General features: G+C 33.9%; 1 protein-coding gene across 1 annotated transcript in view; it reads right to left on the bottom strand.

Moving 5' to 3' along the window:
- Positions 1–12670, bottom strand: part of Pu (GTP cyclohydrolase punch) — a 162357-nt gene extending 149687 nt beyond the window's left edge. The window contains exon 1 of the mRNA XM_081726034.1: positions 12529–12670. Coding sequence (XP_081582160.1) covers positions 12529–12562 — 34 coding nt within the window. The 5' untranslated portion in view covers positions 12563–12670. The remainder of the gene's footprint in view (positions 1–12528) is intronic.
- Between the last annotated feature and the right edge of the window lie 392 nt (positions 12671–13062).

Raw genomic sequence — 13062 nt, 5'->3', positions numbered from 1 at the left:
AAGTACGTATAATAAAATATAATTATTTTAAGAATCAAGTGTATATTCAACATTCCTTCCGGTCACGTGATCGGTGTATTCTAGACATAACAAAAGGTTTACAACATATACTCGGTTTTATGAATGAAAATTCAAATTTTTATAATTCAGTGGTGTATATAAAAGATCAACATAGGGAACAATTTCTGGCTCCTCAGGGAAAATATCCCTGTAACCTTGATTATAATATTCCAACAGAAGTTAACGTATGTGTGGATATTGTAAAACAACAAGAAGAAATTGGACCTTTACTTCGTAAAATTAGTATATTTTACGAGCGGTATGGACGAATCAAAAATATTTTATTTCATAACCCGCAGTACGTGAAAGTTGAAAAGAAATATTTTGATACGATAGAAGTAAACTTAAAAGATGAACTCGGTATAAACTTACCATTTCGTTTTGGAACTTCGAACTTGACACTTCACTTTAAACGAAAATGATTTCTGAAAGCATCGAAGACAGTTTCTACATTACACTGGTTTCAAATGCAAGTACAGACGTTTATCCTAAAAATAGTCCAACCCATTTCATTAATAATTTGAAAAATACTGTACGTTTAACAGATACGGATTGGTGTGTCGGATTAAGTGAAATACATATTCCTTTAACGTGTCATAATGTCACCGAAGATGAAAATATCGTTTGGTACAAATTAGAAGGTCATGAAATTATGAAAAGTAAAATTACTCCTGGATATTATGCAAACATTGAACACATACTGGAAGAATTAAATAAAGTTTCAGAATTTATACGATTTAACGCTTCCAATATTATTCATGTTACTTCTGAACCAAACGTTGAATTTATAACACTTTCACCTACTTTGGCTATACAACTAGGTTTTCATGAAAAAAATGACCTCGTTATTCAAAAACAGGGATTTAAACAACCATACTTAGATATTGGATATCCTTTTCAAATTTTTGTGTATACTGATCTTATTGAATATCAATTGGTGGGAGATACGCAAGCTCCCTTACTACGTATTGCAACTGTTGGCAATATGACTTATGGAAAAGTTCAAACGTTACGATATCAAGATATTCACTATATACCACTCTCTAAATTTTGCTTTAACAGTGTTGAAATACTACTAAAGGACCACGCAGGACGAAATTTACCATTTCGTTCCGGGACATTGACAGTGACACTTCATTTTAAACGTTCTCCTGGAAAATGAAAAAGCAACATACGTATTATCAGCGGGGACGTGGCCTTCCCTTCTTTTCAGGTCCAGTTTATCAACGGGGTCATGGGATTGGTAGTTTCTTTAAAGGTTTATTTCGTTTTGCATTGCCTTTATTAAAACAAGGTGCCAAAGCTGTAGGCCGGCAAGCGTTACAAACAGGAATACAAGTTGCAGGTGATGTACTAGAAGACCGTCCATTTAAAGAATCCGTTCGTGCTCGCGTAGAAGAAGCTGGAGAAACATTAAAAACTAAAGCTGCAAATAAACTTAGTCAGTTGTTAACCGGTAGTGGTAAGAGACGTCCACGAAAACGTAAGGCTCCTGCTATTGTACAATTCGGTCCTCCGGTCAAACGTAATCGAAAATATTCCGGTGATATATTTAGTTAATCATGGCTTTACTCAGTGGAAGCAGTCCTGAATGTTGTACAAGTGAACTTGATTTGTTTACTATTCCAATGACTCAAACTGCTATTGAGTCGTCTTCCACTGTTGAATATCGTCCGGTTTCTACTTTATCGTCAGAAGGACCAATTGAATTTGTTGTACCTGGTGAAACTGGTGATTTTATTCACACTGCATACTTGTATCTCTATGTAAAATGTAAAATTACAAAAAACGATAATACAAATTTAGTTGCGGCGGATATTGTTGCACCTGTAAATAATTTTCTTCATTCGTTATTTAGTCAAGTTGATGTTTTATTAAACGATAAATTAATTAGTTCATCATCTGGTTCATATCCGTACCGTGCTTATATCGAAACATTATTAAATTATGGTAGTGATGCCGCTCGAACCCATTTAACTGGGGGATTATGGTATAAAGATACTGCAAACCAATTTAATGTATTAGGTAATGCAAATACTGGATTTACAAATCGTGCCCAGTATGTTAGAAATAGTGCATCATTCGATATGTATGGCCGTATCCATGCTGATATTGCCGGTGTGGGATGTATGCTTCCTAATAAAGTAAGCTTACGTGTAAAATTACATCGTACAAAAGATACGTTTTGTTTAATGTCTGCTGAAAATACAGCATATAAAGTCAAACTTGAAGACGTAACACTTCACGTGCGGCGTCTAGATATTGCTGCCGACTTAGCTATGCAAATCAATGCTGGCATGGAACACATTCCGGCCAGCATACCTCTTACTCGTGTTGAAACTCGTACCTATACCATTCCCGCAGAAGTAAGTTCATATAATCTCGATAATTTATTTTTGGGTAAAGTACCAAAAGGTGTTGTTATAGGTTTTGTATCAAACGCTGCATTTAATGGTCAACCACATGTAAATCCTTTTGAATTTCAACATTTTAACGTTAATAAACTGCAATTACAAGTTGGTTCAAAATCATTTCCACCGACACCCCTCACTCCTAATTTTGAAAATGGATTATATGTTCAAACATATTCCACTCTGTTTTCCGGTACTGGTATATATTATCAAGATCATTCACATACAATTTCCCGTGAAGAATTTCGACATGGATACACTTTGTACCCGTTCATTCTATCTCCAACAGGAACATTAGATGATTCTACGTGGGATGTCATACGTGATTCCCCTGTCAATTTAAAATTAACATTTTCTCAACCTCTACAAAATTCCATTACATGTATTGTGTACGCTCAATTTGACTCTCTCATTCAAATCGATAAAGACAGGAATGTATATACTGATCATACAATGTAAAATTTCGTCATTTGAGTGCCATGAGGGTTATTGTTCACTTCTCCGCGTTCAACGATAATGATGATCATATTATTATTAAGGAACTTGCAATTGTAAATCCTGATATCCCCTTTGTACAAAGCTGGATTTTTAAACCACCATATCCATTACATGAATTACGTGTGCCGCTCATACTTTCGAATAAACATCTAGTACAACATGATTATGGTATTGACTGGTACAATGGCGATGTAGATTACTCATTGTTACCTACTATATTGAAACAATATTGTGCTAATACCTGTACCTTGTATACTTATGGTAAAACACGTCAGGACTATCTGCAGCAACTATTGGAACGGACTGTTGTGAATTTAGAAGATTTACAGTGCCCAAAAGCGTCTTCCTTGGGATTTCATGTTTACTCTTGTGCTTATTTAAAACATAGATTTGGACAATTTAAGTGTTGTGTGCGTGAAGCTTTATTATATGCCGAATACTTAAAAGTCTATGGTTATGTTTTATACGTAAATCCAAATAGTGCAACGTATGTTCCATCAAAAATAAAACAAGAGGAGGAAAGTAAGGATGAAATAGACTAATAAACATGTATAGTGATCAATTATTACAAGTGTTACTAAAGGACTGTATTACCGGTGCAAATGTGACTGGAATTTATCCCATTGATCGTTTACCTATACTTGTTCAACACCCTGTAGGACTGATTATTAATTTGGACAAGTCTGATTTACCTGGTAGCCATTGGGTAGCGATCTATATCAATAACAATAAACATGGATACTATTTTGATTCTCTGGCACAGGGTGTGCCTAAACTAATTCAACAGTTCCTACAAAGGAATTGTAAACTCTATTTTGTAAATACTGTACAAGTTCAAGATAATCATTCTATCATGTGTGGATATTTTGTATTATATTTTCTGTATTATATGATACGTGGTGTTTCATTTGACAAATGTATTGCAATGTTTAATCATAAAAAATTAAAAAATAATGATAAGCTTGTCAAAAAACATGTAGAAAACATAATGAAAAAGAAAAAAAGTAGATGTTTGTAGATTTTTAGAAATAAATAAATACCAATTTTTTAAAACTTTTATATTTTTATTTCTCCATAAAATATATCTTCCTTACAATAATTTTAAGATTACAATGAAAACATTAAACTTGCTATGCCCTTAGTAAGGGTTGTGGATCGCTCATTTTTCCACCAATAATTCAATTGTTGTGCATTTCGATATGCACATGCCGATTTTGATTCTACTTGCTTATGAAATGAACAAATTTCATTACAAACGGTACCTTGTAATTCTGCTAATGGTGGACAACCTTTTCTTTCCAGATCCACAACGTTTGCTAACGCAAAGATTTTCTTTATCCAAATGGATTTTTCCCCACCTTTACAAAGGAAAGTTGCATCTAATGCACAAAAATCATACATAATATTCCGAATATGTGATACGAGATAGCCAGTCTTACTAGACCATGACAAGCCATGCAAGTGGTTTGTAAGCCAATCGATTTGTTTTTGGCAACCTATTGGTAAATCGTTAAATTCACATGGTACTTTTACTAAACAATGAAAATTTAAAGTATCATCACACGCAGTAAGACAAAATTCACGTATCACAAATTCATTCGGGGAAATCTTAAATCCCTGTATGTCTACAATATACATTTTATGGCAAACTGAAATTTCACACGAACGTTCCATGACAACTGGAATAAGTTGCCCAATAAATTCAGTATTTTTTAAACATTCACCAGTTTTTAACATAAAGTTTGTGATTGAAATTTCACGATGCCGTTCATGAAAAATTTCAAAGAGTTCTACTAAAGTCTTATCATTCAACAAGTGCTTTTCAAGAAAAGTTCCAGGATTATGCTGCATACCACTTATTCCATTTGAGCGTAAGTATACAGTTATCGTTTCTAACACACAATTTTCACTAATGTTTTGTCCACAATTCTCACTATCACAATACATGATTACTAATAAAAGGAAATCAAACAATACACAATTTAACATATGTCCACGTATTTCCCATAATCTTTTTCTAGTAAAATTTTTAATAGAATGGGTCTGTATTCAAAGTCCCACACAAGATCTCGGAAACGTTCAATGAAATTCCATATCATCGCAAAAGGCTGTCCATGCTTTTTTCTGTAAATTGATAATAATTCTTCACGAACTTCAAATTTCGTTACAGCATCTATAGCTTTCCGTTCAAGAGATTCCGTATCCAACACCAAACAATCATGTGTCCATTGACTGCCGTCTCCGAACCCGCAAGCAAAACAAATACAAATATCGTCTGGTTTCCAGTATATTATACAGTCTTTTATACAATCCAATGATGTACGTTCCACAGTACACTCACATGGCAAATTCAAAAATTCTTCCAACTCCCAATTCTGCACCGGGGAATTACTCACTGTTGGTGAAGGTGTAGGGGGATATTCTTCTATTTCATGATCCACATCAAGTAACGGGAAAACTTCTGTTTCCAGTGGCGGAGGTTGCGGGCTCACCACCGGTTGGGATAAAAATTCTGTTCCCGGTAATACATCCAAGTTGGCCGGGGTAACTTCTGTTTCCTGTGGCGGAAGTTGCGGGTTCACCACCGGTTGGGATGAAACTTCTGTTCCCGGTAATACATCCAAGTTAGACGGGGTAACTTCTGTTTCCAGTGGCGGAAAGTGCGGGCTCACCACCGGTTGGGATAAAACCTCTGTCCCCGGCAAAGATGATGATTCTGCGAGATCACTTTCACCTCTTGTACTAAAATTCAAAGAGTTCGGTGAATCCATGCTTTAAAACCAATCTATAACTCCTTTTCACTAAAAAACACTGGCTATTTAATATGTTTCGTCCATCACGTGATATCCCATACCAACGATCCAAATTTCTAGAAAATTCTCCAGCAGCTGTCGCGTTACATGTGCTGAATATTAATGAATTACCTTGTTCTACGTGTGTGATCTGCATATTTTATTTCCGAAAAGGTCTTTTCTGTATTCTGCTTGTCCCATTAACATTTCTTTTAACCGGAAACCAATTTATTATATGTCATGTTACCTCCGGATGCACCTGCATACATTATGTGTCATTAGTATGCGTAAAAGGGTGTATCCATTTTTTAAACGTGCATTACCAACTGCTACCATGTCAAAATTATCGACACTCATGAATATTCATGATTGTCGATAACTGTATACGAATCTACTTATGCCGGATAGGCTAAAGGAGACGGCGATGATGAGAGATGAATGAAATGGTGGAATGAAGAAAGTGGGAGGAAACGGGAGAACCCCGAGAAAACCCACGCACACGGTGTTTGTCCACCACAAAGTTAACATCACTGTTAAGTAAATGAGACATAGGTAGACAGACATTTTCCTTTCGTTTCCATACAGATGTCCTTATCTGATTATCTTTGACCCATTTATTTCCAAAGTTTCTTCTTTCCGAAATTTAAATAAAACTTATCTTTCCTTGTTTACTATAATATTTATAAATTACCGATAAATAGTCATGCATGTTATACATGTTTTAGAAATCCATTGTAAACAAACGAAAGCGGAAGTACTAACGGAAATACGTCGTGCTATTTAGAAAAAAATCCTGGAAAAGCATCTGGAATTTAATTTTCATTTTCCAGAGCCTTCAAGTTACTAGAAATTGGTAAACGGTCTTTCAGAAACTGCTTGAAATTCCCTGGACAAAATCGTATAAGTGAAATAAAGAATGAATATCATACTTTCGGAATTTCAATAATGACTCTTGCTTATTTTTAGATGTTTGATTCTTTGAAAGAAAATAAAAATATATATTGTAATAAAGTGCGCCTACACACTAGATCTTATCAGTCGCTCATGTGAACCTGTAGTGTGAAGGCGTTGAATATTTCTGAGCTGCTCAAAAGATCGTGATACCAAAATTACAGCCATGCTAGAGCCAGAGGAAGCTGCAGCTTTAATCTTGGCGATAAATTGCAAGAAAAATAGGAAAAGAAAATATAGAACAATGTGGATTTATTCTATAAATCAACCAAGACTGGAAGAATGCTCATCTTACAGTAGAACGAACGGTTTATCCAACTCAAGTCAACGTTTCATTTTTCCTGAGTTCGGTTTTATTTTGTACTATTAACTCATATACATATAAAGATATGACTGATACGTACTACGATAAGTATACATTTATTACACACTATTTTCAATCATTTTAAATGTACTATATTTCAGAATACTTGTTATTTGTTTCTCAGCGATTTAGTACACTTCTGTATTGGCGTCACAGCATATAAATTTTAGGGAGGGGATAGACTACTGGGCTGTATGGAATACCCTCAGGAAGCGGAGTTCGGGATACCCGGAATTTTTTTAAAAAATAGTATTCGTACATTGCATTTTAAAGCATTTTTGACTTAAAAAGCAAACAAAAGCTTTAAAGTCTGTTTTATTTTTACCTTTGATATATTTTTTTAAAATGTGGCACTAAAGAAAACATACAGACACTTTAAAGTTTGTTTGTTTATTCAAACAATAAAATTCAATCTTGATTTACAATTTTAGTTAAACGACACTAATATGTCAAAAATAAAATAATGATAAAATATGTAAAGTGAATACTCAGAAACAATAGTTTTCAAAACAGGTTTTAGGCCTATAAGCTTACAACTAACGTAAAAGAGGATCGACAATGTGTGTTAAAAAAATTACTTCAAAATCCACATATTAATAGAGGTGTCTGTGAACAAAAATCCTCAGATCAAAATTGAAAGTGACTATGTTTGTGACTTTTAATCTCTTGAACCATTCGACCGATCTCGATCGAATTTTTGACTTAGATGCAATTTTGGCCTGGGAGTGTTTTTTAGTAATTCACTTTGACAGTAGAACTTAGGGGAGGAGGGGAATTATATAAAAAATATAACTTAATAGCTCTTGAACTACCCGACTGATCTCGATCAAACTTTCAACATATGCAAGGTTGGATCCAGGATGTTTTCATCCTTTTATTTTGACGGCACAATGTAGGGGAGGGGAAAGGGGACATATATATGTTAAAAAAAATCAAAGTGACTGTCTTTGTGACTTCATCACGCTTAAACCACCGAACCGATCTTAATCAAATTATCAACATAGATGAGGTTCGGACCTGGAGTGGTTTTTATCATATCTCTCTGACGGTAGAACTTAGGATTGGAGGAAGGGAGGGGAGAGGTATAGAAAAATAAATAAGACTTAATAACTTTTGAACCACCCAATCGATCTCGATCAAATTTTCAACATAGATGACGTTCGAACCTGGAAAGTTTAATATATATATATATATACTATATATACTTTGACTGTAGAACCTAGGGTAGGAGAAGAGGAAGGGGAGATTAATATATAAAAATAAATAGAACAACACAATACAACTCTTTAACCACCCAACCGATCTCGATCAAATTTTCAACATATATGACATTCGGGCCTGGGATAATTTTGATCATACTGTGCCCCGCAACATGGGGAGGGGAAAGGGATATATAAAAATCACTAAAAATGACCAATATCAAAGAGCGCTTTAGTAATATTAAAAACGGAACATATTCGAAATCGGGGTGCGTCTTAAATTTGGGGACGTCTTAAATTCGAGTAAAAAGCGAGAAATTCTTAATTAAAGATATTATTAACGTGTTATTAAAACTACTTTGCTACCCATAAATATTTTTAAATTTGTATCATATTCAATCATTCAGACAACAATTAAGTAGTGTCCTGCAACACTGAAAATTCTTCAGGTTTATGTTTTCTGTTGTAGAATAACATTATCTATGATTGTGGTAAGCTGCATTTCATTATTTCCTTTCACTTATGAATAAACAAGCAAAAGAAAAATTGTAAATTTTGTATTATTTTTAGTAAGTCTATCTCTTAACATCGACTGAAAATATAACATCTAAAAAATAAGATTGTTAATAACATTATAGTAGTTTCTTCTTTTTCTATCGTATTGAAAGTGCACACGTTAAAGCATTTTTGCCCAACATATTAAATGAAATAAACAAGGTAAATACAGGTTATCGTTGAAATAGTCTGTTTAAAATGTGCATTTCATCAGAGCAACACCAAAATAAGTAAATTTTCAATATCAAATATATGCAGACTTTTCTTCATTGCAACTGAGTCCACGCCCACATGTGAAGGACTCTCATAAGATTGCGTGTTATTTTCTTCCACGCCATAAGCCCGCTCGAGCCGGCTACTGCCGGAGTGATCTATTGTACACCATGTTTATTTCATAATCATTCACTTGCCTAAATCATCGTCTGCCTTAGCGTAAAAAGCATAATCGCGGGACGTTCAATTGAAAGACTTTATTTCATTTTGAGAAATAAATAAATGGATAAATAAATAAATTCTGTTTTTGAAATAGATAGCTAGAGCAGTTATTTCGGCTGAGTTCGTTAGTGGAGTCACACCATTAACATCTTAACAGGTAACGGTAACTTTAATGGTAGCTATCCATATCCCATTTAAAATCTAAGACATTCCCTAGCTTTTATGCAACCTACACAGTAGCAAAGAAATGTTGGTTGCCAACAATATAATGATATATAGCTTTTCTTACTGCAATTATCATTAGTGGAGTTTATTAATGGAGTAAATAAGTTAACATCTCCATGAATAACGGTGACTTTAATGGTAGCTATCCATATCCCATTTAAAATCTATAACATTCCCTAGTTTCTATGCAACCTACACAGTAGCAAAGAAATGTTGGTTGCCTACAATATAATGATATATAGCTTTTCTTATTGCAATTATCATTAGTGGAGTTTATTAATGGAGTAAATAAGTTAACATCTTCATGGATAACGGTGACTTTAATGGTAGCTATCCATATCCCATTTAAAATCTATAACATTCCCTAGTTTCTATGCAACCTGCACAGTAGCAAAGAAATGTTGGTTGCCTACAATACAATGATATATAGGTTCTGGCCTATGACAGTCTGAGTTCTGGCTGTCCCTCTTTGTTTTTATCTTCTAGATCCGCCACTGTGTATACATTGAATAAAGATACATATACAATGAAATTTATTAATTTTAATATAAATTTTTATGAAAATGAGGTTATACAGAATATTAACTAGTATTCGCTGTCCTTGGAGCCCTAAATACGCAAAATTTGAGAAACAAATTTTAGGTCATAAGAAAAGGAATATTTAGAGAGCTGAGAAATGTGGTGTTGGAGGAAGATGGAGAAGATGAAATAGACAGAGAGGGCAACAAACGAAGATGTTTTAAAACGGATAGGAGAAAGAGAACACTCCATTCGATTGAATTGGACACATCTTGCGAAGAAATTGTCTTCTTCATATCGGCGTAGAAGGAAAGATGGAAGGGAAACGGAGAATAGGAAGAACACAACTGATCGATGATTTGAAAAACAAAAGAATATATTGGGAATTAAAAGAGGAAGCTGATGATCGAGAAACGTGAAAGAAACATTTGCAGACCCAAACCTATAATAATAATAATAATAATAATAATAATAATAATAATAATAATAATAATAATAATAATAATAATAATAATAATAATAATAATAATAACAATGATAATAATAATGTCATTTTATTATAATCAACAGGATTAGTTATTTCCTTTCCAACAATTAACAGACTTGTATAGGACTTCAAAGTTGTAAATAAAAGATGGGTTTTAAGTAAATATTATATATATATATATATATATATATATATATATATATATATATATATATATATATATATATATATATATATATATATGTGTGTGTGTGTGTGTGTGTGTATGTAATTAAAAAGAACATTATCTGGCGTTTATGACAGCGGTTTCCAACCTGGGGTTTTTGTAACTCTGTAGGTACTGGAAGACCATTGAGGAGAATCTTATTTAGAATAGTAGAATGCCTCAGTCCATATGTAACATAATTCTTAACAGTAAACATTCAATCTAATGCTTACTTGTTGATGGCAATATGTTGTTACTATTGTAGGCTCAAAACTATTGTCACGATTTAATTGCAACTTAAAATTTGATTAGTCAATTAAGTTACTTCAATAGGGGGATATAGTATACATGAAGCTGCATCAGTTCCCGAAGGAGCAGGACGCTCATATGTTTAGGGATTATTCATTGAGTATGTACGAACTTACAAAGGGGGTAATAAAGCGACTTTTATTTACTCATCGACTGATACGAAAATAAAAAAGAACGTACCTGTACTTTATATCTGCATGTGTAGTGCCTTGTACTTTATCTATGACTATATATATGTTGGGGGGGGGGATTTGACGCATATCGCATGTCTTGTCCACATGGATACTTCTTACTATTGCACTACGTAGAAAATTTATGGTATTTCATGTCGACGTAGTTATAGGACACAGAAGAAACGCAGATCTGGGGGTTCTCATGTATACTATTACCCAATAGGGTAATTTTAATTTAATTATTTCTTTACCTGTGTCTGTAAAGGGGTATCTACACATATAGTGAGGAAGTGGGAAGAAGATTCATGTTCATATTAAGATTATGCATTGCATAGATAGCACAGGTTCAGCTAGTATATACATAAAACTGAATACGTGTGTATTAAGATTACTCTGGAACGTAAAACACCCCTAGCACCGCTATAGGCGGAGGATGGGAAGTGGTGACTGTAAAAATATTCGAATAGCGTTGAATTCTATTCGAATGCTACATTCATAAATCATGTTTAAGTCGCATTCGTTTAAGGTCACATGGACAGTGGTAAAGTAGATTGTTAAACAAATCCCAACATGAATTGCTTGATTATTATTGTCAAATACAAGAACTCAATTCTCGAACAGTAGGAAACACCTGTTCCGTTCAATTAATTATCACAGTTTTTATACGAAAACTACTCTTGTCTTTGACACAAAACTCCTTATCACTGAAGGTGGAAACAAGTTTTTTTTTTTTTTTTTTTAATTTAACAGATATAGAAGGAAAAATCAAGAAATAAAGATAAAAGAACTAGTTGTACTGGAATCGCAAACTCGATTGAAGCTCGTTATTAAATTTTATAAAAAAGAATTGCCATCTTTTCTATGTTGGTGTGTTTGACTGATCTTTCACTAACATAATAGATTATTATTTAAAGAAAAAGCAGACACAACGAGATTGCATTTGTAGTGTTTAGGCCTTTCTGAGTGCGAGTGCTATTTCCCTCCTTTTTCTTTTTCATAATGGGGTAGCATACTTAAAATCGTAGCTTTTAAGATTTGTTCTTTCTGGAGAAAGGTTCAGCAAACGATGCCATTGCACAGAGCGGCAAATTGCCCTGGGCCGGCCCTGGGTATAACTATGGAAATGAAAGTTCATTCTTTCAGAAACACCGGTATGGCGTTTAGACTGTCTCCTCTCTAGACTATGACTTTAGCTTCTTCACATCGCACCAAATCAAGGTCGTTTCACAATACTCTACAGAAACAAAATCGCAATTTGTTTCTTTCGTTTTTGCATCATCATGAAATATCTTTTATGTTGTCAACCAATCACAAGCCGAATTTGAAAGACAAAATGGTAACTTACCTGTTTCCTTTTTCTTTTCAATTAAGTCTCTCATTTTTCTTCTTAGTGTCGGTCACTCAGCACAAAATAGATCAACAAAACTGGTCGTAAACTAGCCAACGAACAGCTTTATAACTGCTGCGAAAAGTGTAGACAAGACAAAAGAGAAGGTATTTGTACCAATCAGACTTTCGAACGTCATCAAATGCAAGGGTGTGAAGAAAATAGTGGAAGAAATGCAGCTTTTCACACAAAACCAACAAATTCAACTTCTTCTATAGACCACCCAACTTGGCGATTTACCATTTCATGGTATTTAGTATAATAATTTGATTTGGTTGTCGTAGCGTTCTGTGGAGTACATGCAAATTTAGGTTTCGAATTAGTTTTGTCTCCTTGACCGACTGATTTCTAGTTGCCACAGTGGCTAATACGATGAAACAAATTAACACTCTGATTGAACAGGTTCAATTGCTCTGTATGTTCCAAGGTTATACATTAAAATATGCCAGTAGTTACTTATTTACATGAATTACCCGTGATGCAACAAAAAAT

This window comes from Thermobia domestica, chromosome 9 (assembly GCF_964235325.1).
Source record: "Thermobia domestica chromosome 9, izTheDome1.hap1.1, whole genome shotgun sequence".
Classification (NCBI taxonomy): Eukaryota; Metazoa; Arthropoda; class Insecta; order Zygentoma; family Lepismatidae; genus Thermobia; species Thermobia domestica.
The sequence above is the reverse complement of the archived record's forward strand: the minus strand, read 5'-3'. Positions and strand labels throughout refer to the sequence as shown.